Source organism: Hippocampus bargibanti, linkage group LG12 (genome assembly GCF_051943395.1).
Source record: "Hippocampus bargibanti isolate YZ-2025 linkage group LG12, ASM5194339v1, whole genome shotgun sequence".
NCBI classification, from domain to species: Eukaryota; Metazoa; Chordata; class Actinopteri; order Syngnathiformes; family Syngnathidae; genus Hippocampus; species Hippocampus bargibanti.
Window position 1 is genome coordinate 22,625,359 of NC_142745.1, and position 27,810 is coordinate 22,653,168.

Below are 27,810 nucleotides of genomic sequence, written 5' to 3' on the forward strand. Positions count from 1 at the left end.
AGCTAAAGAGCAAACATTGCATTTCATGACAAAAAAAGGCACAAATTGGTCCAAAAAATATCAGGCCTTCAGTTTGTCACGTCAGGATGGAGCATACTTGGGTTCCGCAGCGGATGGAAGAAGTAGCTCTCTCAATCTCTTAGCTAGCTAGCTAACTTCCTCTCTATTTGAGTAGTTCCGGTTTGAGTGAACGCTAGCGTGTGTGGCGTCCGCTGCTCACCCACAGAAAAACTTATCCTGTGACTGTAAAGTGACCTTGAGAGTTTTGAAAGGCGCTTACAAATGAAATGTATTATTATTATTAGTAGCTATCTAGCTGGCTTACTGGCTATCTAGCAGGCTATCAGCTATATGGCAATCGAGCTGGCTGGCTTTCTAGCTAACTATCTGTTAGCTATCTGGCTGGATAGCTATCGAGCTGGCTATCTATTGGCTATCTAGCCGGCTGGTTATCTAGCTAGCTATCTATTAGCTAGCTAGCTCACGTTCTATCTATTTGGGTTACTTCCGGGTTTAGTGAACACTAGCGTGTGTGGCCGCCGCTGCTCACCCACAGAAGAAGTGATCCTGTGACTGTAAAGTGACCTTAAGAGTTTTGAAAGGCGCTGAGAAATGAAATGTATTATTATTATTATTATTATTATTATTATTATTATTATTATTATTATTCTCATCTCATCTCATCTCATCTCATTTTCCGTAGCACTTCTTCCTCATTAGGGTGGCGGGGGTTGCTGGAGCCTATCTCAGCTGTCTTCGGGCACGAGGCGGGGGACACCCTGAATTGGTTGCCAGCCAATCGCAGGGCACACAAAAACATACAACAGTCACTCTCACACTCACACCTAGGGACAATTTGGAGTGGTCAATCTGCCTGCCATGCATGTTTTTGGAGTGTGGGAGGAAACCGGAGGACCCGGAGAAAACCCACGCGGGTCCGGGGAGAACATGCAAACTCCACACAGGGAGGCCGAAGCCGGGACGCGAACCGGCGACCTCTGCACTGTGAAGCCGGTGTGCTAACCACTTGACTACCGGGTCGCCTATTATTATTATTATTATTATTATTATTATTATTATTATTATTATTATTATTATTATTATCATTATTATTATTATTATTATTATTATTATTATTATTATTATTATTATTATTATTGTTGTTGTTGTCATTATTTCCTGTTGGTTGTCAGAGCTTTACTGGCCTATTCTTCAGAACGGCTTCCTGAACTCACTCGATGGTCGAAATGTCAATTGAAGCCATTCTGTTGCCATGCCAGCAGCGTTCCCACTGTGGTCCGTGGTCATCAGCAGTTCGTCTTTTGTGTGTGCAACACAATCAAAACAGTTTCAGACTTGTTGCCTTGTTGAAGGGGGGGGGGGGAGACGTAGTCCTACAGCCTTGGTCTTGCCGGTTCTTCGCCCTCTTCAAGCAATCCTCTTGGTTGAATGGCCAGAGACAGTGAGTCGGAAGATGACAACATCCACTAGAAGATGCTGAGCTCCATTCATTTGGTATGAACAGCACCTTTCTTGTCGATCCACATGGAGGCAGACACATTTGCACATTGAAAGCGCCATTCGTGCTGTACACTTTGGTCTCATTTGAAGACCCAAAGCACGTGCTATAACAGTGTCTGAAACTCCTGAGAAAAAGTTAGCGGACACCAAGGCAGACAACTCTGAAAAGTTGCCTGCCCGGCCATAAAGTTGCCTGCCCCATTTTTCACAACTTGAAACATAATAAGATGACTACAGTATTTTGCACATACACAAGCCACACCTGTATATAAGCCGCATGTGCCCACATTAGAAATAACCATTGGTGGAAGCTTCAGTCCAGATGCAGTGCAGCCCAAAACACAGGTGAAATGACTTCGCTCATGTCCGGTTGTTTTCAGCGTGACAGATGCTTTTCCTTTCTTGTTGACGGTCCTGGTGAGGCGCAGGTCGAATGTGAGAGGGACCTCATCCATATTTATGATGTCGTCTAGTCCAATTGAATTCTCTGCTATCTTTTTTTGAAAGAATATGTGAAAATGTGCGACTTGTTCCTCGTAGTCGCGAGGGAGTTGCTGACACAGAGTTGTCCGTCTCCTGACGGACAGACTTTTTCGTTTCATAAATCTAAGACACCATGACGGTCCTCCTTTGAAATCCGGAATTTTCTTTTCTGTGGCGATTGTTTTTGCTTTCAGTCTGATCTGCACAGTTGAAACACCTCGGCCATCTGCTCTCTGTGTGTTCACCCAGTCTTCGAGAAGGTTTTCCAGTTCGGGCCACCTGCTTTTATGACCTCGGAAAGCTTTTTTCATCTTTTTACATTTCTCCAGTTCTTCCCGCTGCCGTTTCCAGCGTCTCACCATCGATTTGTTCATGCCAAGTTTACGTGCAGCAGCTCTGTGCCCTTCTCTATCGGACTGCTCGATTGCTTTTAGCTTGAAAGCTGCGTCATATGCCTTTCTTTTTGCATTTTCCATGATGAGGGTCTGTTCGCGCTAATTTAATTCATGCACATGTCAAGAAGATGCAGTCTTCCTCGCCGCATATATTCCACCGGTCGAAATCTTACGTTTTCTACTCGAGGGCCGCTGGCGGCCGTTAGAAAAATTACCTAAATTGGCCGCATCATTGAATAAGCCGCAGGGTTGAAAGTTTGGGGAAAAAGTAGCGGCTTATCGTCCGGAATTGACGGTAATCGCAAAAAAAAAAACATTGTTGCAAAGTATTAAGGATTTTTTTTATTATGGATGTACGTACCACAAATGCTCCCTTGCTAAATTTATCGTAAATATCCTTGCTGATGATTTTGCTCCAGTTGTCGTTTGTCCATGCACTGTTCAACAAGTTGCACAGTGCAATCTTAGCGTTGCTTCGTCTGCTACAAGCCAACTCCTCTTTCCACCATGCTTTTAATAATAATAATAATAATAATTGTTGGATTATTGTTTATCGTTCGCCCTTGGTTCATTGCTTCGACGGGTGTAGATGGAGATCGATGGTTAAATCATCAGGGAGCCAGGTCTTGAACAGAAAGTTGATTTAATTGGGAGAGCACGGGACATCGTGGTATCGGCCGCGGAGGGAGCAGGAGAGAGAGCGAGACGAACGAGAGTATTTATGCGGTGCATAGTAATGACGCGACAGGATGTGACATAATAAAAATGTGACATTGTGTAAAGGAAGGCAAGATATGACGTATGAGGAAGTTCAAAATGTAAACAAAGACTACAAAGCGATGTTTAGAGATGTTTGTATGGTGAATTACCCTAACAATAATAATAATAATAATAATATTATTATACATGTAATTTCTAAGCTCCTTTCAAAACTCTGAAGGACACTTCACAGTCACGGGATAATGTATGTTTACCTTTTGTAGCGTCATCAATTCTGTTAGCTTCTTTTGAATCTTTATCTACTTTGGAAAATGATATGCAAATGCACGACCCTGTAATGCTCGGGAAAGTCCGGAAGCACGAAGCAGGCTTCTGATTGGCTGCCGTGCCGAGTATGCAAATTGACAAACGATTTCAAAATCTTTGTTCAAACATTTGCTTTATTAAATAAAGCAAACGTTTGATTTGAAAACAAAATATTTTGTTTTATTTTATTTTTATTTTTTTTCATTTAAGAAGATGTCAGCCACCTAGGCGGAAATGTTTTGTAAGTTGTACGGGCAGACGTTATTTCAGACACTGGCTATACACAGTCATCAAAGAACGTGGCTTTCATGACAACACCCGTGAAAACAGGCGGCTTTGTCCGTGTGCCTTTCGCTGTTTCTTGTAGTCGACTCACTTTACCAGACAAATGTTGTCAAACTCATTGTCTTGCTTCCTCAGACCACCAAAGTGAAGTTAGCTTCTGCTACCCTGATCAGGAAACGTTCGCAATTCAAGGCAAAAGATCATCCTAAGCGATGATTTGAGTTTTGAAAAAGGTCTCGATCTGACCTGGACGTGGCTCAACGTGACGAATAACGTGATACAACCACAGGACATGCGCCACCTCAAAGGGAAATTTGGGACCTGCCGCTGAAGGATGTCAGCCGCAGACGTCCTTTGTTGCTGTGGGGTTAATGGGTCATTCTGTCACTGATGGTGGAGGTGGAGGGCCCTGAAAAAGAGGGCATGAGGGAGGAGCAGCGTGAACCACTTGGCAAACTAGGACCAAAAAAACAGAGAAAACTAAATCCAAAACAAAGTCCTGGAACCAAAAGGATTCCAAAGTAATGAGTTGTCGGGCCAGGAGTCCTTTTAAATGGTGAGAAACAGGTCTGCACCGATAGGAGAGCGATCGAACCATCTGTTGGTCCCAGAAAAGATCAACTGTGACAGTGAGGCTTGAACAGGCATGAAAATCAAGATCTGGATTTACGGCCTGTAGACCACAGTTGTGTACAGTGTAGACAGTGGGTGTCAAACACATTTTTTTGCCACGGATTTTGAGTTGGCAACCCAAAATGGGTACCAGTGCCTTCTTGCAGTTTCAATCCAAAGAAAATTACTGAGGGGTGTGGAGACCAACTACTGAAAGTAGGGAGCATTTGTATACTGTTTTTTTGCCCCGAGTAAAAACCAGCTTTTAAGGAATGCCTTCTGTCGACAGTTGAGTTGTGATGCAAGCAAAGTTCCATTTTCCGATGTACAGTATTACCTCGGTTTACAAACCCCCTGGCTTACGAACCTTTCGGTTTACGAACGTGAAATTTATGAACATTTTACTTTGGCATAGGAACTATTTTTCGGGATACACACGCAGCGCCACAACGAGTGATGTGTCGTTCGCGAACGAACCTGTTCTCCTAAAAAGAAAATGGCAGCCGACTTGTTTTATTCCTCTATTCCCCGCCCCCAGTCTTCGATTAAAGACACGTGATTGGTCAAGAACGCAGAAGGGGGGGGGGGGGGATGGTAAAACGTTAAATAGATAGGCAGATGACAGAGAGAGAGAAAATGGGTAGAAAACAGTGAAATTTTGACTTGTTTCAACTTTGATAGTTCAAAGGCAGAGTGTAGACTGCAAGGTTAAAATATCCCATTAATCAGGCTCCACAAATAACTTGCACAAGCCATCTTTACACTTGATGCTGACCTGCAGAAAAAATATCCTGTGAGTGTAAAGTGTCCTTGAGAGTTTTGAAAGGCGCTTATAAATGAAATTTATTATTATTATTATTATTTATTATTGTTATTATTATTGATGCAAAAAGCTATCAACCCAGCTAAACAGAACACAATTGATGAGGAACAAGGAAAAATTATCGCAGAGAAAGCACCTGCAAGGGATAACTCCTCAAGATAGTGAAAGAAGAAGGCTACGTTCCTCATCAAGTGTTTAATGCTGATGACTCGATTCCATCAAGCCATCAACGACCATCACAAAGGTCAATAAAACCACTTGATTATACAGTACAGTTTATTTCTTTAATGACAGTCCTTATCGGATATGACTCTCCTTCCAAACACCAATTTCCTCCATCCCTCTGACTTCCTCCCACCCCATTCCATCATTAATAATAATAATAATAATAATAATAATAATAATACATTTAATTTTAAGCGCCTTTCAAAGCCCTCAAGGACACTTAACAGTCACAGACAAGCACAGGTACTATAATAAGTAAAATACAATCACAAATAGAACACAATAAATAAAATACAATTATAAAAAGAAACAAGAGAAAGAGCTACACAGAAAATACAATTTTAAAGGACAACCCCGGACAAGTTGTGTCCATAATTTGTAAAATCGCTTTAAATGACTTCTGCTGAGCGTATTTGACAAAGATTCCACGGCATATAGCTATATTTTACGTTTTAAGACTCTCGCTGAATATTCAGGAAGTCTTGTTTTGGAGTTGGTGACGATACCTGACGTGACGTCACGGAGGGAACGCCCCTGGCTGCGAAAGCGGCACACAATGCATTTTGCGGTACTTTGTTTGGTCTGAAAACTTCGTGTTGATGGCGAAATTAGAAGGAAAACACATAAATAATGCGATGGTGAATCGTTGTGTGTTGCACCAAGACTACTATTTGATACTAGTTGACACAAATTGCCAGCAGACAAATCAGCCCAATTCCAACGGAGCTTGTGCGCCATCTTGTGCATCTTCTGGGCGCTACATTGGAGTCCAGACGGCTGGAATTGATGCGGAAGGACTTATTCAAACGATTGCAAACATTGATGCTTTCCTCTTCAGAACTACTTGAATCATATTCATAACTGGATGAGGAACAAGAAAGCATCTTCTCCCAATCAGAAACCAATGTTTTGATTCTCGAGCAAGGCAAAACGTCTTGGCTTGACGTCACGAACTGGGGGCGAGACTTTCTGAAAATGCCTAATTCGCAGCTCAATTTTTTGCAGTTTTAGCACACTTGAAGTCATTTTTATTGGTGTTTTGCATTTAACTAAAAATATCATACTGCGTGTTTTGGCTATTTTAGATGCTATAAAATGTTTTTCTGATGTCAGTTAGGAAACAAAAAAAGAGATGTCGGTTGTCCTTTAAGGAAGTGCCAAGCCATCAATGACCACAAATGTAAATAAAACAACTTTCTTATACCGTACAGTTTATTTCTTTAATTACAATACAATAGCACATTTATTATACATAAAATAAGGTATATGTTGTGTAGTTTTAAGGCTTAGAAAATTCGAAAGTAGAAAATGATGTTTTATGGGGACCTGGGAATGGATTATTTTCATTTTAATGGTTTCCTATGGGAAATTAATTTTTGGGATACACACTTTTCGCCAAATACACTCTGTCTGGGAACCAATTAAGTTCGTAAAACAATGTATCACTGTATTTTGTGTAGTTTTAAGGCTTATTTCGGAGAAAATCATGTTTTATGGGGATCTGGGAACGGATTATTCTCATTTTAATGGTTTCCTATGGGTAATTATTTTTTGGGATGCACACTTTTCGCCTTACACACTCTGTCCGGGAAGCAATTAAGTTGGTAAACCAAGGTATCACTGTATCCGCATTTGTGAGGAATGGGGACTGACGTGATTGAAGGCAGGAGCTGGAGTCCCATGAACCTTGTGTGAAAGGATCCATGTGCTCTCTGGGGATCAGGCTTTGTAGACCTGCTGTTGGGTGACAAGTTGAGCATGCAGCTGGAAGTAAAAGGGGGATTGTTGGGATTGGAAGAGTGGACGAGTCTTCCTACCCATTGTGTGAGTTACTATGGTAATTGAGTGTCTCCATCAATGGGGCCTCTCCGCTGAGTTTGCGAGCCGGTTTTGAAAAGAAGACCAGGTAGGATTATCCAAAGCCATTGTGCAAAGTGCATAATGTCTTGTAGTCACATTTAGACTTTCCACTCCCTCAAGCCGATCCGTAGACTCTTGTGGGTTTGTGTCCCTGTGTGGGTTTTGTGTCTTCATCGGTGTCGGCATGCGTATTTGTGCCTTTTGGTGTTGGGCTGGCTTGCTTCTCCCTCAAAAGGAAACATGTCACTTGACATTAGTGTTGGCGCATCCACAATCATCATTCAATGCCTCCTGCTAATTGCAGACACAGCTGAGACTCAGCAGGACGTCTCTCTCTCTCTCTCTCTCTCTCTCTCTCTCTCTCTCTCTCTCTCTCTCTCTCTCTCTCTCTCTCTCTCTCTCTCTCTCTCTCTTGCTCTGTCTGTCTCTCTCTCTGTCTTTCTCTCTCTCTCTTTCTCTCTCACTCTCTCTCTCTGTCTGTCTCGCTCGCTCTGTCTGTTTTTCTCTCTCTTTCTTTCTCCCTCTTTCTCTCTCTCTATCTCTCTCTCTCTCTCTCTCTCTCTCTCTCTCTCTCTCTGTCTGTCTCTCAAGTCTCTGTCTCTTTCTCTCTCTCTCTCTTTGTCTCTGTCTCTCTCACTCTCTGTCTCTCTCTCTCTCTCTCTCTTTCAGTCTCTCTCTCAAGTCTCTGTCTCTGTCTCTCTCTCTCTCTCTCTCTCTCTCTCTCTCTCTCTCTCTCTCTCTCTCTCTCTCTCTCTCTCTCTCTCTCTCTCTTTCTTCCTCTCTGCCGAATGTTCAGTGCATTCCAGAGAGTGCGACCAGCAATGGAAAAGGCTCCATGTCCTCTTAGCCTCAGTTTAGTTTTTGGCACATCTAAAAATGTCTGGTCAGCAGACCTGAGGCGTCGGGAAGGTGTGTAGCTCGCTCGGAGACGCCATTTCAAGATTTGAAAACTAATAATAAGATCTTGAAAAGAAGTCGGATGCCAAAGAGTAGTAGTGAGTTTTAAAGAGGCGGGTTTTACAAATGGGCAGCAAAGGGGCTTGCCAAGTGATCAGTGGCAGCTCATTCCAGAGAGTGGGAACAGCAACAGAAAAAAACTCCATCCCTTGTGAGCCTCCGTTGAGGTTTTGGCACATCTAATAATGTCTGGTCAGCAGACCTGAGGCGTCGGGAAGGTGTGTAGGGGTGGAGGAGCGAGGTCCTCTCAAGATTTGAAAACAAATAACAAGATCTTGAATAGAATTCGAAAATGTAGAGAAGGCAGTGAAGGGTTGCCAGAGTAGGAGTTACTGTGTATGCTCCCTCTTACGGGTACTAGTTAAGAGGCGAGCAGCAGCATGACTGACTACTTCTACCACCACCACTACTACTAACAACCAACATCATCTTCATTGCCAGAGTTCATGGCTCATCATTATATCCACCACATTTCTTTATCTCCGAGTGAGTCATGCTGCTTAAGGATAATAATAATAATAATTATTATTAATAATAATGCATTTCAAAGTCACTTGACAGTTACAGGATCAGTTTTTCTGTGGGTGAGCAGTGACAGCCACATGCACCAGCGTTCACTCACCCCGGAAGTTACTCAAGTAGATGGAAAACCTAATAAATAGATAGCTAATAGATAGCTAATAGCAAGCTAGAAAGCTATCCAGCTATATAGCTAATAGATATACAGATAGATAGCTTGCTAGAAAGCTAGCTAGCCATCCAGCCAGCTAGATATAATAATAATAATAATAATAATAATAATAATAATAATACGTCTGTGTAAGCTCTCAGTCGTACAGGAGTGCATTGGAGAGACTCAACAAATTCTCAAAAAAAGACTTTATCAACATCGCAGGGATAATACAAGTGGGCCTCAATCGGCAGTACATTTGCACCTAAAAGCTAGCAACCACTCATTTGATGACAATGAGGTTAAAATCTTAGCGAAAGAACATAGATGGTTTGAAAGGGGGGTAAAAGAAGCGATTCTTATAAAACAACAAAATCCTTCATTAAACCAGTCTGGTGGGGTGAGGTTCAATTTGGATCGTTCATACAATAGCCTGCTTAGGCAAAACAGCTTAGGCAACATTAGTAATACTGATGAGGGTCGTTATGCTGATGAGGTGATACCGGTGGGAGTGGGGGTAATAGGCCAGTCGTTAGTCAGGAATGTAGGAACAATCAGTGGGGCCACAGGGAGGGGTCCTCTGCCCCCCCAACCTGAGAGTAGGGACCTATCATAGCTGTGTCCGGCGCCACCATGTCTGGGCATTAGGGATATATAAATGGGGCCGATACGACCAGTCAGACTTTAGTTCGCTGACGAAGCCTCTTGGATAGGAGGCGAAATGTCCGAAACCTTCACTTTTGTACAGATGACGGCTGAAGAAACCTTCTCATCGATAATAATAATAATAATAATAATAATAATATTTATTAATATTAATATTTATATATATATATTTTTTTCATTTTTCTACTTTCATTCCTTTCATCACTTTGCTGCTGTGAAATGTAAATTTCTCCACTGTGAGACGAATAAAGGCATATCCAATCCAATCCAATCCAATAATAATACATATTATTTTAAGCACCTTTCAAAGCTCTCAAGGACACTTTGCATCACAGACAAGCATAGATACCATAATAAATAAATACCATACCATAATAAATAAAATACAATTACAAATAGAATACAATAAATAAAATACAATTATAAATAGAAACAAGAGATAGAGCTACACAGAACATGCAATTTTAAATAGGTGGGTTTTGCCAGCTATATAGCTAGCTAGCCAGCTAATAAATCGCAAATTGATAGTAAATAGCTAGCTAGCTTTTAATGCTTTTCATCCAAACGTCAAGTAGACTCGGTAATCTAGCTAGCCAGAACATAGCTAGCTACATAGCTAATATCTATACAGCTAGATAGCGTGCTAGCCCAGGGGTGGGCAAACTTTTTGACTCGCGGGCCGCATTGGGTTCTAAAATTTGACAGAGGGGCCGGGCCAGGAGCATTTGGAGGGAGTGTTTGGGCCGGAAATACTCCGAACAAGTTATGTCCATAATTTATAAAATCACTTCAAATGACTTCGACTGAGCGTATTTTACAAAGATTCCACCGCATATAGCTATAGTTTACGTTTTAAGACTTGCGCTGAATATATGAAGTCTTGTTTTCGAGTTGATGACGATCCCCATGTCACGTTTGGACCGCCCCTGACCGAGAAAGCGACATACAATGCATTTTGGGTACTTTGTTTGGTCTGAAAACTTCGTGTTAATCCGTGTTGATGGCGAAATTAGAAGGAAAACACATAAATAACGCCATGGTGAATCGTTGTGTGTTGCACCAAGACAACTATTTGATATTCGCTGACACAAATTCCCAGCTGACAAATCAACCCCTTTCCAACGGAGCTTGGGCGCAATCTTCTGCATTTTCTGGGTGCTACATTGCTGTCATTGACGGCTCGAATTGATATGGGAGGACTCCTAGAATCAATTGCAAACATTTATGCTTTCCTCTTCAGAAGAACAAGAACAAGAAAACATCTTCTCCGAATCTGAAGCCATTGTTTTGATTCTCGAGCAACCTTCTGAAACTGGCCATTTCCGGATTCATTTTGAAGTCATTTTTATTGGTGTTTTTCATTTAACTAAAAATATCAGCCTGCCTGATTTGGGTATTTTAGATGCTATAAAACGTTTTTCTGATGTCAGTGGGAAACAAAAACAAAAAATGGTGCCGGTTGTCCTTTAAATGTAGTATGTACAAACCTCATAGCACAGTAAGAACACTACAACCCAATTTATTAACTGTCTTTCAAATGTGAAAAATATCCCTGATCAGTTAATAAATTTGTCTCAAGGAATATGCAAGATATGGCATTTACAAACTATTTCGCAGATACTTGGAGGAGGAAATGGAAATAGATTAAAATAACATATGCACTGTGATTTATCAAGATTGCGTCTGTTTTTAAGTTTCCATCGAAGGGGCAAAGAAATCAACATTTATTGAAAAATGGAATCACTTTCAACATTCAAAACATATTATTACACAACGAAATATTCAAGCTCAATAATACCTACTTGTGTTAAATTGCGCCAAATCATAGATGGTTTGTCCTGACCGCGCGCTCAACAAACTCCTCACTGACGCCCTCGCCTTCACGCGCTAACAAAACACGTGTACCGTCGCCGAGCACACAAACATAGACTACCTGCAGTTGAAATTTGCATACTCGGCACGGCAGCCAATCAGAAGCCTGCTTCTTTCTTCCGGACTTTCGCAAGCGTTACAAAGTCGTGCAATTGCATGTCATTTTCCAAAATAGATGCACAGAACCTCAAACTAGAAGAAAGATTCAAAAGAAGCTAACAACATATGTGACGCTACAAAACGTAAATTTACATTAAACCGTGACTGTAAAGTGTACGTGAGACTTATGAAAGGGGCTTAGTGGCTCGTAGGAATCAATGCAAACGTTGCATTGTGCACCACAATGACAATCGACTACTGTAGCAAAATTTACAGCCATGCGCATTTGCCGTAAATTAAGCAAGGTTGCATTTGTAGTTGGTGCATTCTTGATTTAAAAAAAAACTTTATACTTTGTGACAATGTTTCTTATTGGGATTGGTCTCATTTTGCTTCAAGTTGGGAAAAATGGGGCAGGCAACTTTTCAGTTATCTGCCCTGTTGTTCGCTAGCTTTTTGTCATGAGTTTTAGACACTGTTTGTACTATAATTTGGGCAAGTTCGGCGGGCCGGATTGAAAAGCCTAACGGGCCGTATGTGGCCCGCGGGCCGTAGTTTGCCCATGCCTGTGCTAGCCAGTTAATAAATAGCAAATAGAAAAAACATTGTGAGTTTCATTCGTTTCAACATTGGACTGATTCTTTCTATTTTTTGTTCGAGCAACTGCACATTTAAGTAGGTGGTCTTCCACAGTGTAAAACCGACAGACTAATACCTACGGGAGGGGCACCAGAGGCAGAAAGAGGCAAAGGCCCGGTAGCTTGTAATCCCCATGTACCCCCTGTGGTGAGGCCCCTCATCAGCTCCAGCATTCCTGGCTCTCAGCAGCACAAAAGCTACTGAGCGGCCCCTTAAAGAGGCTTCACTGACCTTAAAAATGCTTTGACTTTTTTCAAGATTTTCTGTCTGTCAATAAGGTGCAAACATGCATGTTACCCATTGCTGTTTGCCTTCAGGATTGATGGTTGCCATGACATTCAGGTCAAATAAGTGTTATGAAATGATGAGGTATATTTTTTTCCACACTTGTTTGAAAAAAGACTTTTTGGACGGCAAATTAGTTTTGATACACAAAACAATTACAGTATGTCTTCTTTTCCTACTTCTGTTCCTTTGGGCTTTTCCCTTCAGGGGTCGCCACAGCGAATCAATGTCCTCCATCTATCCCGGTTTTGCGCATCCTCTTCTCTCACACCAGCTACCTTCATGTCCTCTTTGACAATATCCATAAACCTCCTCTTAGGTCTTCCTTTGGGTCTCCTGCCTGGCAGTTCAAGGCTCAGCATCCTTCTCCCGATATAGTCACTCTCTCTCCTGTGGACATGTCCAAACCATCTCAGTCTGACTTTCTCTGCAAAGCCTCTAATATGAGTTGTCCCTCTGATATACTCATTCCTGATCCTATCCAACCTGGTGACTCCTGGTCACTGATCCTATCCAACCTGGTGACTCCTGGTCACTGATCCTATCCAACCTGGTCACTCCTGATCACTCATCCTATCCAACCTGGTGAATCCTGGTCACTGATCCTATCCAACCTGGTGACTCCTGGTCACTGATCCTATCCAACTTGGTCACTCCTGGTCTCTGATTCCATCCAACCCGGTCACCTCAACATCTTCATCTGTGCTACCTCCAGCTCTGCTTCCTGTCTTTTCTTCAGTGGCACTGTATCCAGTCCAAACATCATGGCTGCTCTCACCACCATTCCTTTCATCCGAGCTGAGACCCTTCTATCACACATCACACCTTACATTTTTCTCCAGCCGCTCCAGCCTGCCTGGACACGCTTCTTCACCTCTTTTCCACACTCTCCATTGCTCTGGACAGTTGACCCCAAGTACTACTTAAAGTCATCCACCGTCTTTATCTCTTCTCCCTGTAGCATCACTATTGCACTTGGATCCCTCTCATTCCACACATATATTCTGTCTTGCTGCGACTGATCTTCATTCCTCTCCTTTCCAAGGCATACCTCCACATCTCTAATTTTTGGAAGAAAATCAAGTCTTTTTTGGGGGGTGCGCCTTATACACCGGAAAATACGGTCGTACAAAAATCCTGTGAAATCTTTCCCTGGAATTTACTTTGAACATTTCAATGCGCCCTTGAGCAAAATGAATGGATGTTTGGACAATGAAAACAAAAAATAAAATTCATTTCTAAGCACCTTTCAAAACTCTTAAGGTCACTTTACAGTCACAGGATACGTTTTCCTGTGGGTGAGCAGCGGCAGCCATACGCGCCAGCGTTCACTCAACCCATAATAACTCAAATAGATAGAAAGCTAGCTATATAGCTATATAGCTAATAGACAGCTAGATAGCTAATATATAGCCCACCAGCCAGATAGCTAATAAACAGCTATCTAGCAATGAATTATACATTGTCACTTTTGAAGGTTTCTTCAGTCATCATCTGTACTTCTTTGAAGGTGTCGGACGTTTCGCTTCTTTGTTTTGTTTTCTATCCTCTCACCCTCCCACCCCAACCCCCTTTCAAATTGCTGCTGTGGACTGCAAATTTCCCCATTGTGGGACGAATAATGGTTTTCTGATTCTGATGATCCAAAAGGCTTCGTCAGCGAACTAAAATCTTTTGCTGGAAGTTTTGGCCCTATATATATATCCCTAGTGTCCAGACATGGCGGTGCAAGACTCTGCTATGATTGGTCCGTGCTCTCAGATTGGGGGGAGCAGAGGACTACTCCCTGTGGCTACACTGATTACTTCTGTTGTCCTGACTGGTTACTTTTATTGTCCTGCCTGATTATGGGGTCTAGGACTGGCCTGATTGCCCCATTTGCTCTGGTATCACCTCATCACCATAACTAAGCCTATGTTGCCTAAGGGTTGTAGGAACGATCCAAATTGAACCTCGCCCCACCATGGCGATTTAGTGAAGGGTTTTTCTGTTTTTTTTTTTTCTGTTCACTTTCTTTCAAGTGAGTTTGTGATGAGAAAAAAGAGGAAATAATTTGCTGAATTGACATCGTGTTGTCTGTTGACAGCTTTTAAGCCTTTCTGGATTACATCAAATCTTTTTGTCATGGCGTTCATCATATGACCCAGAAATGTAAAAAGGCCATAGCCCCTTCATGACACCGCATGGCAAATGTATGCAAATGACAAAGATGAATAGGGGGAAGAAAATGTGTGGCATGTTTTGTATCATATCCTGCTGGTGACACCCCCCGCCCACCCCCACGTCACCCCCCCCAATCACGCTTCGCTTCCTTCCCTCCCAGCAAGTGGCATGTTAAGACTTGGGTGTGAACAATTTCAAGGCGACGTTTGCGTGGATGTCTGTGGGTGGAAGTTTTTGGGAGGCAACGGTGGCTTGGTGTCAGATGGGGGCAGGAGGTCGCCTGCTCGCTCTCGCACACACACTCTCTCACACACACACACACACACACACACACACACCCCAGCTCTTGCTTAAAGCAATGATGGCCGAGCAGATGTATACGTGTACATGTGAGAATGTGTATGCAATGTTGTATTTTGTGTGTAACGTGCTTGTCGCCTGTGTATAGGTAGGCCTTCATCAGCGTGTCACAAGGTGACAAAATACATCAATGTATGGGCACACACACACACACACACACACAAAATGGTGGTTGAAGAAATGGAAGCAGCGGGATCACAGATTTGTGCCTTATCGGGTTATGGGATGATTATGCGGAGTCATATTCCGCTTGTTGTGGCTGTTTGTCTGTGTAAGCTATCAGTGGTACAAGAGTGGTCCATCGAGGAAAAGGTTTCTTCAGCCGTCATCTGGACTTCTTTCAAGGGGTTGGACGTTTTGCTTCGCATCCAAGAAGCTTCGTCAGCGAACTAAAAGCTGCTGGTAGTTTTGGCCCTATATGTTTCTATGTTTCTATTCGAGTTACTTAGCTATCTATAGCCATCTATTAGCTAGCTAGCTTTCTATCGATTTGAGTTACTTCCGGGTTGAGTGAAGGCCTAGCTTGCTATAAGTTAGCGATCTATTAGCTAGCTTTCTATCGATTTGAGTTACTTCTGGGTTGAGTTTTATATATATATATACGTATATATACAGTAAAGTCTCGTTATATCGATATTCTCGGGAGTTGGAAAAATATCGATATAACCGGGACTATCGCTATATCCGACCCTGTTTGCATGTAATTTTCTCCGTGCGTGCATAGAAATAGTATCGATATAACCGGGACTATCGATATATCCGATATCGATATAACGAGACTTTACTGTAGTATCATAATAAGCAGTACTATCGATATAACCGATATCGATATAACAAGACTTTACTGTATATATATATATATATATATATATTATTATTATTATTATTATTATTATTATTATTATTATTATTATTGATATTATTATTATAAATATCTGCTGGATTTGGTGCGCATGGATCGGTAGTGCCTGCCTGAGAGGAGTTGCTAGAAAAGGTGGTGGGCAGGGTGCAGAGGGTCCAGTAGGATTTTCCGCACCCTTGTTTGGATTGTTGCAGTGTGCAAGTCCTCGAGAGTGGCTAGGGCGGCGACAATGATTTTTTTTTTTCTGTCCGTTGAAGTCGGATTTTGTCCATTTTTGTGGCGACTCCGAACCAAACGGTGATGGAAGAACACAGGATGGATTCAATGACAGCCGTATAGAAATGTCATAGCACCTACTGTGGCAGGCCATACTTCTTCATTAGCCGCCTCAGGAAGTACATCCTCTGTAAGGCCTTTCTCAGTACAATGCTCGCATTGGTCGAAAAAGGATGTCCAACTTGGTGAAAATAACAGTCGTGATGTCCTCGACAGGCCCTCCAAATGCCATGGCGGCAAGAAAACTTGCGAGCTAACCGTCAAGCCGTTTTGACGTCAAATGAAGAAGACGACACAAAATGGCTGCTGTGAAAAATGGCACCATGCGGACAAAGTCTAAAGACAAAAGTGAAGGAGGAAAGAAGGAGAGCAGCCAGTCAGTCAGTCACTCCAAGGCTGGCCTCCCAGTGGGGGGTTGAGCTTGGGGCGAGATCACAGGCCTGCTGCCACGCTGAAGCCTTCACAGGCACACAGCGACAGATAGGCTGCTGCTGGCACCAGGTCGCCGCCATGATTCACCCCCGTGCTGCATGGCCGCCGCCGCCATCTTCTCCTCACTCACTGACCTGAAACCTCATCTTCAGCTGTCATGGCGGCAATCGCAATGTGGCTTTCAGCTTGGTTTGTGAATGCTCGGCCACAAGTGATCAATACTTTGCGGATGAATGGTGCTCATTTTCAAACTAAGTCACCTTTTCGAAGGCTTTTCCAATCAATTCGTTGATCACGCCATATCAATTTCATTCAATGGTTAAACCGATATGGTTACATGATACAGTGATACCTTGGCTTACAAACTTAATTGGTTCCCAGACAGTGTCTAAGGCGAGAAGTGTGTATCCCAAACATTCATTGCCCATAGGAAACTATTAAAATGAGAATAATCCATTCCCACTTCCCCATAAAACACCATTTTCTACTTTATAATTTTGTAAGCCTTAAAACTACACAAAATACACCTGATTTTATGTATAATAAATGTGCTATGGTATTGTAATTAAAGAAATAAACTATATTGTATAATAAAGTCATTCTATTGACCTTTGTGATGGTCTTTGATGGCTTGATAGAATGGAGTGGCCACTTTCATCGGCATTAAACACTTGATGAGGAACGTAGCCTTCTTCTTCCACCATCTTGAGGAATTATTCCTTGTAAACTTTGGCAGCTTTATCGTCAGAACTGGCTACCTCACCATGACGAATGACACTATGAATCCCTGTACGACGCTTAAAGTTCTCAAACCATCCGTGGCTAGCCTTGAAATCATCAATGGATGATGAACTTCCAGGTAGCCTCTTAATGATATCGGAGTGAAGTTGCTGTGCATTCTCTGCGATAATTTGACCTTGTTCCTCCTCAATTGTGTTCTGTTTAGCTGGGCTGATAGCTTTTCGTATCAAGTGTACAGATGACTTGTGCGGGTCTACGCTCTGCCTTTGAACTATCAATAAAGTTGAAACGAGTCACTGTGTTTTCTATCCATTTTCTCACTCTCTCTGTCGTCTGCCTATCCATTTTTATTTGCAGTTTTGTGTTTCTGTAACCCTCCCCGCGCGAAATAGAGGAAAAAAAAGTCGGCTGCCATTTCCCGGTTAGGAGAAGGGGCTCGTTCGCGAACGACACATCACTCATTGTGGCGCTCTGTGTGTATCCAGAAAAATAGTTCCTATGTTGTGTGTGTAATGTGTCCCTTTGTTACAGCTTCAGCTGTTGTTCAAGTGCTATATCTACCAATATGTATATACAGGTAACATCCAACTTACGACCGGCTCAACTTACGACCACCCGTACTTACGGCCATGACCTCCAAACCCTATTTTTAAAATGTTAATTCTACGCCTGGCACCGCAACGCGCTAGCAGGCCGGCAACGCGTACGTCAATTTTGGCCAGCCAGCCAGCATCTCACTCTCGCACAGCACAGACCATGTGACGACACCAGAGGGGAAAGGGGGGGGGGGGGGTTGACAGTCATTTTGCCTCCAAATCTCTATTCAACAGTTTGAATGGATTCCGACTTACGACCATTTGGTCGGAACGGAACTCGGTCGTAAGTCGGATGTTACCTGTATTGTATATATTACCCTAATTTCAAGCTCAGATAACTCCCGAGCCATATCATTTAGAAAACAACTATTTTTTTTCTGATTAAGAAAAGAGAGTCTAAGGTTTCTAATGCTGAATTGAAATCTTTGTTGTCCTAAGATTCAATTTTCTGTAGGTACTGGAAATCCAGTGACAATGACAAAAACCCTGGCACTGGAGTGGACACACACATTTTAGCATATTGTCTGCCAGTCAATGAGTTCATTATTATTTGTTTTATCATAGATCGCAATCCCAATATGACTTAGTGTCGTATGATGCTAGTTTTTTTTAAAGTAATCTGAAAAGTCAACAAGTCTTCTTCCAGACTTTAAACGCGCTGAAGGGAAACTCCAAGGAGACGTTTCCTGCCCGGCCTTGGCCAAGTGCCTCTAGGACTGTCAATCACAGGGCTTTGTGTTTTGCGCCAAGAGCGTCATCATCGTTGCTCTTCCTTAGGATCCTATTAAATGATGTCTCCTTGCCAGCTGCTTCTTCCTTGACTAAATACTGAAATAGCAGCTCCTTGTGCCGACGGGGCTGATGTTTGAGAGCAAAAGACACAGTATTCATTTTTCTTCATCAGGGTCCACCGCTAAGTTCTACTGGTGTTGTTGAATCGGATTAGAGCACCCTCGATGCAAGTCAAGATTTGTTTGTCTGCTTCTGCTTTACTTCGACTTCACTCATGCAGTGGTGGTGCTCTCTGTCTTTTTCAGCAATGGTACACCAGCACGATGAATCTCATTGGCACATGGCTGACGGACCGCATGGACCTGCAACTGCATGTCTATCAACTGAAGATTCTCATCAGAATTGTCAAGGTGACGACTCCCTTTTACATTTTCGGTCTATTCAAAAATAAAAAAGGACGTATCCAATGAATGAATATCAATGTCTGTCGAAGGTGTAGTAGACTTGCTTTATTGGATTCTCTTGGCCTTACAGGACAACCGACAGCATTTTTTTTGTTTGCTAACTGACATCAGAAAAAACATTTGATAGCATCTAAAATACTCAAAACACGCAGGCTGATATTTTTAGACAATTGCAAAACACCAATAAAAATGACTTAAAGTGTCCCAAATCTGCCACAAAAAAGGCTCGAAAGTCCCACCCCCTTGTTTGTGACGTCACTTCAGGATACTCCTTCACAAAGTGCCTTGCTCCAGAATCAAAACAATAGCTTCAGAGAGTTCAGATTCAGAGAAGATGATTTCTTGTTACTCATCCAGTTATGAATGTGATTCAAATAGTTCTGAAGAGGAAAGCATAAATGTTTGCAATCGATTAAAGAAGTCCTTCCGTATCAATTCGAGCCGTCTGGACTCCAATGTAGCGCCCAGAAAATGCACAAGATGGCGCACAAGCTCCGTTGGAAATGGGCTGATTGGTCCGCTGGGAATTTGTGTCAACTTACACCTTCTTTATGTGTGTTACCGCAATTGGCTGCAACACATAACGATTCACCATCACATTATTGATGTCATTTTCCTTCTAATGTCGTCATTAACACGGTGTTTTCAAAAATGTACCCAAAATGCATTGTGTGTCGCTTTCTTGGTCAGGGGCGTGCCTGATGTGACGTAACTTAGGGCATCGTCATCAACTCGAAAACAAGACTTCGTGAATATTCAGCGCCAGTCTTAAAAGGTCAAATATAGCTATATGCCGTGGAATCTTTGCCAAATGCGCTCAGTAGAAGTCATTAGAAGTCATTTTACAAATGTGGACGCAACGTGTCCGGAGGTGTCGAAGGTAGTCGAAGGTTTTTTATGCTGCATTAATGTTTATTGATGAGAAGGTTTCTTCAGCCGTCATCTGTACTTCGTGGAAGGTGTCGGACGTTTTGCTTCTCATTCAAGAGGCTTCGTCAGCGAACAAAAATTTGCTGGTAGTTTTGGCCCTATATGTATCTATTATAGAGTTAATTAACTATCTACAGCTGTCTATTAGCTAGTTAGCTATCCACCTGAGTTACTTCCGGGTTGAGTGAAGGCCTAGCTAGCTATCTGTTAGCTATCTATTCGCTAGCTTTCTTTCTACAGTAAAGTCTCGTTATATCGATATCGTTTATATTGATAATACTGCTTATTATGACACTATTTTTATTTCCTGTGCACATTTCTGGTCTTTTTATGTATAATTAGTTCCGTTTAGTACGATTCGTGGTTCTCACGATAATCCGGTTACTATGGTGCTCTTTTTCATCTCCCGCCGGCCATTTTGCTATGTTTATATCGATACAAAAGATATTTAAGATGAATCGATATTTGGTTAGGGGTTTCTATACAGTACCACCATTATCGAAATCTGTATCGGTCGCGCCATTGGTCGACTTGGTCACGTGAGTTTGTTACGTGACCAGCTCCCGTGTAGCAAAGCCATTTTCATTTTCAGACGCTAGCTCGTGTGTAGCAGACGAGATTGAAGTGTTTGTGTTAAAAGGTAAAAATGGGAAGCAGAAGAAGATTGATGACTTTTTTAAATGGTATACATAATACAGTAAGATGTAAGCGTTGCAGTTTCCCTGTGTTATGTACATGCCCACTTTACTGTATATGAATGCAATCGTTTTTTTGCAACAATGTTTCTTGTTTTGTCTGCTGAAGCGCGATGATTTTGAAAATTATTAACATTCCATACTGTGTATTAAAGGACAACCGATGTTACTTTTTATATTAAACACCAATAAAAATGACTTCACGGCAAGACGTATTGCATAGATTCGGATAATATGCTTTCTTGTTACACATCCAGTTATGAATATGATTCAAAAAGTTCTGAAGAGGAAAGCATACATGTTTGCAATCGATTAAAGAATTATATGTGCCATTTTGAGGCAACATTCGGGGAACATCTCTCACCCCCCCCCAAAAAAAGGCACAAAATGGCAAGCTCATAGCCAGCTCCGTTTCTTATATGGCGCTTGGATGCCCTCTTTTGGTGGCTTTTGTGTGGCTGCCGCTGCTCACCCACAGAAATACTTATCCTGTGACTGTCAAGTGACCTTCAGAGTTTTGAAAGGTGCTTTGAAATGAAACATTATTACTATTATTATTATTAATGTAGCCACAAGGGTCTTGTTGTGCCAGTCCCAAGCCCGGATAAATACAGAGGGTTGTGTCAGGAAGGGCATCCGACGAAGAGTGGTGGCAAAAGTCCACAGGTAGACTACATTTTGTGTCAATGGCGCCATCTAAAAAAGTCAAAGTCAAAGTCAGCTTTATTGTCAACTATGTTAATATGCATGACATACAGCACAGATGAAATGACTGTCCTCTCTGACCCAGCATGCAAGGCACTTATAATGACTTAAGAAACATAATAAACATGAAAACGCCAATTTGCCGGGAGAGGGGAGCCGCTGCGTGTTCACGCGCCGCCATCTTGGGAAAAACAAAAATAACAAATATGACAACACAAAAACACAGAGTCATTCATTCTTCAGGACTTGCTGAGCCCTCTTTGTGTTGACATGAAGCAGTTCTAGATGAAAGAGGAGAGGATCAAAGCATCCATTTCAGTAGTGGATCAGGGACGTCATGGTGGAATTTGCACGTCTGAAAGCAAACACGAAGCTGTAGCATCAGTTGACGAAAAGACATTGTCTCACATCTCCTGTCCCACATAAATCTGCTTCAATTCCAAGCCGCGACAGTTCCACACACGCATCAGTGCTCTGCGCTGACGCTCCTTTCTTCTTATCGCGGGCTCCTCAAGCCATGCATCCATCCAACCGCAGACTGTCCAACAGCACCGACCTTTCCGCTGAACAAAATGGGGCTGTGAAGATGCTTAGATAATGGTGGTGTTACTCAATTTGCACCCGGGGGCAGATTAAATGCAATGAAACCAGTCAGGCGTTTTCAGTTTGATGACTTGGCCTCCAGCAGCTCTCTCGGTATCCTGAATTTGTGGGTCTCTGCAAGCTTCAGCCGTCGAGAAGTAAAGGAAATCAGTGACTGCAAAGTAGTGGTTGGTGAGAGTGTAGCCAGACAGCATAGCTTGGTGGTGTGTAGGATGACGCTGGCAGTGAGGAAGATGAAGAAACCAAAGGCTGAAGTGAGGACAAAATGGTGGAAGTTGAAAAAGGAAGAGTGTTGCATGACATTTAGGAAGGAGGTAAGACAAGCACTGGGTGGGCAAGAGGTCCTTCCAGATGACTGGCAAACTACAGCGAACATAATCAGAGACAGGTCGGAAAGTACTTGGTGTATCGAGTGGGAGAAAGGTAGATAAGGAGACTTGGTGGCGGAATGGGGAGGTGCAGGAGTGTATACAGAGAAAGAGGTTAGCAAAGAAGAAGTGGGACACTGAGAGGACGGAGGAGAGTAGACAGCAGTACAAGGAGATGCAGCGCACGGTTAAAGTAAAGGTGGCAAAGGCCAAACAAGAGGCCTATAATGACTTGTATGCTCGGCTGGACAGCAAGGAAGGTGAGACTGATCTTTACAGGCTGGCGAGACAGAGAGACAAAGACGGTAAGCACCTGCAGCAGGTTCATGTGATTAAGGATAGAGATGGCAATGTATTAACAGGTGCCAGTAGTGTGATGGCAAGATGGAAAGAGTACTTTGAAGAATCAGTGAATGAGGAAAATGAGAAGGAACAAAGAGTAGAAGACGTGACTGTTGTGGACCAAGACGTAGCAAACATTAGCAAGGATGAAGTGAGGAGGGCGCTGAAGAGGATGAAGGGGGGAAAGGCACTCGGGCCTGATGATTTACCAATCGAGGTATGGAAGTGTCTTGGAGAGGTGGCGGTGGTGTTCCAGACTGGGTTATTCAACAAGATCTTAGATGGTCAACAGATGCCTGAAGAATTGTGTCTTTGTAGATCTGGACGCGTAAAGCGTACGACAGGATGCCCAGAGAAGAGCTGTGGCATTGCATGAGGAAGTCTGGAGTGACAGAAAAGTATGTCAGAGCGGTGCAAGACATGTATCATGACTGTTGTGAGGTGTGCTGTCGGTGTGACAGAGGAATTCAAGGTGGAGGTGGGACTCCACCAGGGGTCAGCTCTGAGCCCCTTCTTGTTTGCTATGGTGATGGACAGGCTGACAGACGATGTTAGACCAGAATCTCCTTGGACCATGATGTTTGCAGATGACATTGTGATCTGTAGCGAGAACGGGGAACAGGTGGCGGAGAAACTAGAGCTGTGGAGATATGCCCTGGAAAGGAGAGGAATGAAAATCAGTCGCAGCAAGACGGAATATATGTGTGTGAATGTGAGGGATCCAAATGCAAGAGTGAAGGCGGAGGATTTTAAGTACTAGGGGTCAACTGTCCAGAGCAATGGAGAGTGTGGAAAAGAGGTGAAGAAGCGTGTCCAGGCAGGCTGGAGAAAAATGTCAGGTGTGATGTGCGATAGAAGGGTTTCAGCTAGGACGAAAGGAAAAGTGTCTAAAACCGTGGTGAGAGCAGCCATGATGTTTGGACTGGAGACAGTGCCACTGAAGAAAAGACAGGAAGCAGAGCTGGAGGAAGCAGAGCTGAAGATGTTGAGGTTTTCTTTGGGAGTGACTAGGTTGGATAGGATCAGGAATGAGTACATTAGAGGGACAACTCATACTAGAGGCTTTGGAGAACAAGTCAGAGAGGTCAGACTGAGATGGTTTGGACATGTCCAGAGGAGAGAGAGCGACTATATCGGGAGAAGGATGCTGAGCCTTGAACTGCCAGGCAGGAGACCCGAAAGGAAGACCGAAGAGGAGGTTTATGGATATTGTCAAAGAGGACATGAAGGTAGCTGGTGTGAGAGAAGAGGATGCACAAAACCGGGATAGATGGAGTACATTGATTCGCTGTGGCGAACCCTGAGGGGAAATGCCGAAAGGAAAAGAAGAAACATTATTATTATTATTATTATTATTATTATTATTATTATTATTATTATTATTATTATTATTATTATATCCCTACTGTCCAGAGGTGGCGGTACCGGACCTCTGCTATGATAGGTCCATGCTGTAAGGTTGGGGGGAGCAGAGGACTATTCCTGATTACACTGATAACTTCTATTGTCCTGACTGATTATGGGGTCTACAACTGGCCTGAAAGCCCCATTTACTCTGGTATCACCCCATCACCATAACTAAGCCTTGTGGTAATGATCTAAGGCAGTGGTCCCAAACTCGCGGCCCGCGGGCCAACTGCGCCCCCCAAAAGAATATTTTGCGGCCCGCCTTGATATGAAAGATTAATGTTAGTGCGGCCCGCATGATTGATACGAATGAAACTTGTGTGTGAAGCTGAACAAGTAGGCAAGAGAAGCCATGTTTAGGACAGTTCATGTTCAATATTTTATTTAACTCTTTGAACTCTTTCAACTCTTTCAACAGTAGCCAAAACGGATCTGTATAGTGCCACTTAGCAGTTTGTTTTTTTGACGACGATACTAGTGCAGCGTGTTCTACCGGAAACAAATTCCTTGTGTGTTCTACATACTTGGCAATAAAGATGATTCTGATTCTGATTCTGAAAGCTAAAGGTTAAAGAACTGTTAATACAGATATTTGAAACTTTATTAAAATAATTAGTTTTCCTGTGGTTTTCTCAGTCGTCTGTATCTGCCTTATGATCATTATAATTATTTTATTTATTTATTACTGGTTAATTTATTTTTTATTCATTTTTTTTATTCATTTAATTCATTTTTTGTGTGTTAAAAATAAACATTTTGAGAACATTGGAATGTTTTATCTCTGCTTTTCTTGTGGAAATCCTGATGCGGCCCAGCCTCATCAATTAAATTGGGTAAATTGAGTTTGAGACCCCTGATCTAAGGAGTCTGTTGTAAGAACAATCCAAATTAAACATCACCCCACCATGGTGATTTAGTGTAGGGTTTTATAAAAATAGCTTCTTTTACTCCCCTTTCAAAGCTATTCTATTTTCTTTTGCTGAGATTTTAACCTCATTGACGTCAAATGATGGGTTGCTAGCTTTTAGGTGCATATGTACAGCAAATGTGAGTTCGCTGACGAAGCCTCTTGGATAAGAAGCGAAACGTCCGACACCTTGAAAGCAGTACAGATGACGGCTGAAGAAACCTTTTCATCGATGGACCACTCATGCACGACTGAGAGCTTACACAACCAATATGGATGTATTGAACTTTATTTTGTACAGCTGCCCCCATTTCATGCTCATATAACTCCAGACCCATATCATTTAGTTATCTATTTTTTTTCCTGATGAAGGAAGAGAAACTAAGGTTTCATTACGCTACATTGAATGTTGATGTCATTCCAGTGACAGTGACAATGACAAAAACCCTGGCACTGGACCGGGCACATTTTTGCACCTCGTCTGACAGTCAATGAGTTAACACTGTTTCTCCTGTGTTTGTTTGTTTTAGAAAAAGTACCGTGACTTTCGCCTTCAAGGGGTTCTGGACTCCACGCTAAACAGTAAGATGTATGAGACTGTTCGAAATCGTCTGACCTTAGAAGAAGCCACCGCGTCCGTCAGAGAAGGAGGCATGCAAGGCATTTCCATGAAGGACAGTGACGAAGAAAGTAGCGATCACTAAATCCACTTAGCAACAACAGCAGGTTTAGCAACATGCTAATATGCTACCTAACAACACACAGCCTTCCTGTCGTCAAAAGTGACTGTCCCGATGAGGTTTTTGTTCTTTGTTCATGTAAGAGTTAATTGTTTCAGTCCAAATTGAGACCAACGAAACTCAACGTGGTGTGAAACACTTGCCACATGCTATCTATTAGCTGGCTAGCTATCTATTAATAATAATCATAATAATAAATTTCATTTCTAAGCGCCTTTCAAGGTCACTTTACAGTCACTGGATAAGCTTTTCAGTGGATGAGTAGCGGCAGCCACACACGCCAGCGTTCACTCAATCCGGAAGTAACTCAAATAGATAGAAAGCTAGCTAGCTAATAGATACCTAATAGATAGACAGCTAGCTAGGTAGCTGTATAACTAAGAGATAGCGAGCTAGATAGCTAGCGAGCCAGCCAGATAGTTAATCGATAGCCAGCCAAGTAGCTAGCTATATAGCCAGCCAGGTAGTAATATTGATAATAATAATAATAATAATAATAATAATAGTCTTCTTCTTTTCCTTTCCGCTTTTCCCTTGACGGGGTCGCCACAGCAAATCAGTGTCCTCCATCTTTAGAGGTTTGATCGGCATGTTTGTTTTGGCCAAGCTTTTACATCGGATGCCCTTCCTACACAACCCTCCATATTTATCCGGGCTTGGGACCAGCACAAGAAGACTTATGTCCCTTTGTGGCTCCAGAACAAGCAACTCGCTCAGTAAAAGGCTCCCAAACACAAAATGGTAATCGGCACAGCAGCATATAAAAAAGCAAAAAGTATACATCAGATTAAGATTTATATATAAAGACATTTGTTTAACTTAGTCTGAGTTGCGATTGCAGTGATGAGGATGACGCCTGTCGACATCAGTGATTCAGCTTGCAGGATGGATAAAAAGGTGTCTGAGCCCTCAAAGCCTAAGCCTGACAGGAAGGCCCCCATGACAGGCATAACAGGGTCATCCAGGTCAAGCCAGTGGACCAAACCCTGCAAGTACTGTTCCCTGAACACAATAATAATAATAATAATAATAATAATAATAATAATAATAATAATAATGTGATCAAAGCAGACTTCACCCGGAAGTAACTCAAATAGATAGAAAGCTAGCTAGCTAATAGATGCTGTAATAATAATAATAAATTTGATTTATAAGCACCTTTCAAAACTCTCAAGGTCACTTTACAGTCACAGGATACAGTCGCTAATAGATAGCTAAACGATATTAGCTAGCTAGCTAGTTGAGACAAAGATAGTGACTGTGGGCACCAGGTAGCAAGCAACTCCATCTACAACATTAGTAGCCTGTTCTAAAAAAAAGTGATTGGGCAACATCAATGTCAACAATCTTAGCTATCTATTAGCTAGCTATCTATTGGCTATTTATTAGATAGCTAGCTTTCTATCTATTTGTGTTACTTCCGGGTTGAGTGTAAATTGACCTTGAGAATTTTGAAAGGCGCTTAGAAATTAAATGTATTATTATTGTTATTATTATTATTATTATTATTATTATTATTATTATTATTATTATTAAGATGGATATCCATTATTAAAATGGCTGTTGAGGCTAAAGATTGGATTGGCCACAACATAATATGAATAACAATCATCAAGAAAAAAAAATTGTCGTCAAAGGTAAAGGTGAGCAGCAAAAGGCCGACTGTTGTATTCAAGTGTATTGAAGTATTGTGTTACTGTCAACAATCCAAACTGTTCAATTGTCACGGATTCATATTAACTTTGCTTGACTGAAAATGCCACTACTAAAAATACATACCTATAATCATTTAACAATAATTTGATTAACATCCAGTGATATAGCACAGCTTACGAACTTAATTACTCCCCAGTAAGGCAAAAAGTGTGTATCCCAAAAATTAATTTCCTATAGGAAACCATTAAAATGAGAATAACCCATTCCCATAAAACATCATTTTCTACTAAATAAGCCTTAAAACTACACAAAATATACATTATTTTATGTATAATAAATGTGCTATTGGATTGTCATGAAAGACATAAACTACTGTATAATCAGGTGGTTTTATTGACCTTTCTGATGGTCAT

General features: G+C 42.0%; 1 protein-coding gene across 10 annotated transcripts in view; it reads left to right on the forward strand.

Moving 5' to 3' along the window:
- The window catches only part of cadpsa (calcium dependent secretion activator a), a 181,088-nt gene extending 154,310 nt beyond the window's left edge, over window positions 1–26,778 (forward strand). For all 10 annotated transcript variants that reach the window (XM_089009909.1, XM_089009911.1, XM_089009910.1 and 7 more), the window contains 2 exons: window positions 18,886–18,990; window positions 25,532–26,778. In XM_089009909.1, the coding sequence (XP_088866035.1) occupies window positions 18,886–18,990; window positions 25,532–25,705 (279 nt within the window). In that variant the 3' untranslated portion in view covers window positions 25,706–26,778. The remainder of the gene's footprint in view (window positions 1–18,885; window positions 18,991–25,531) is intronic.
- Window positions 26,779–27,810: the final 1,032 nt, after the last annotated feature.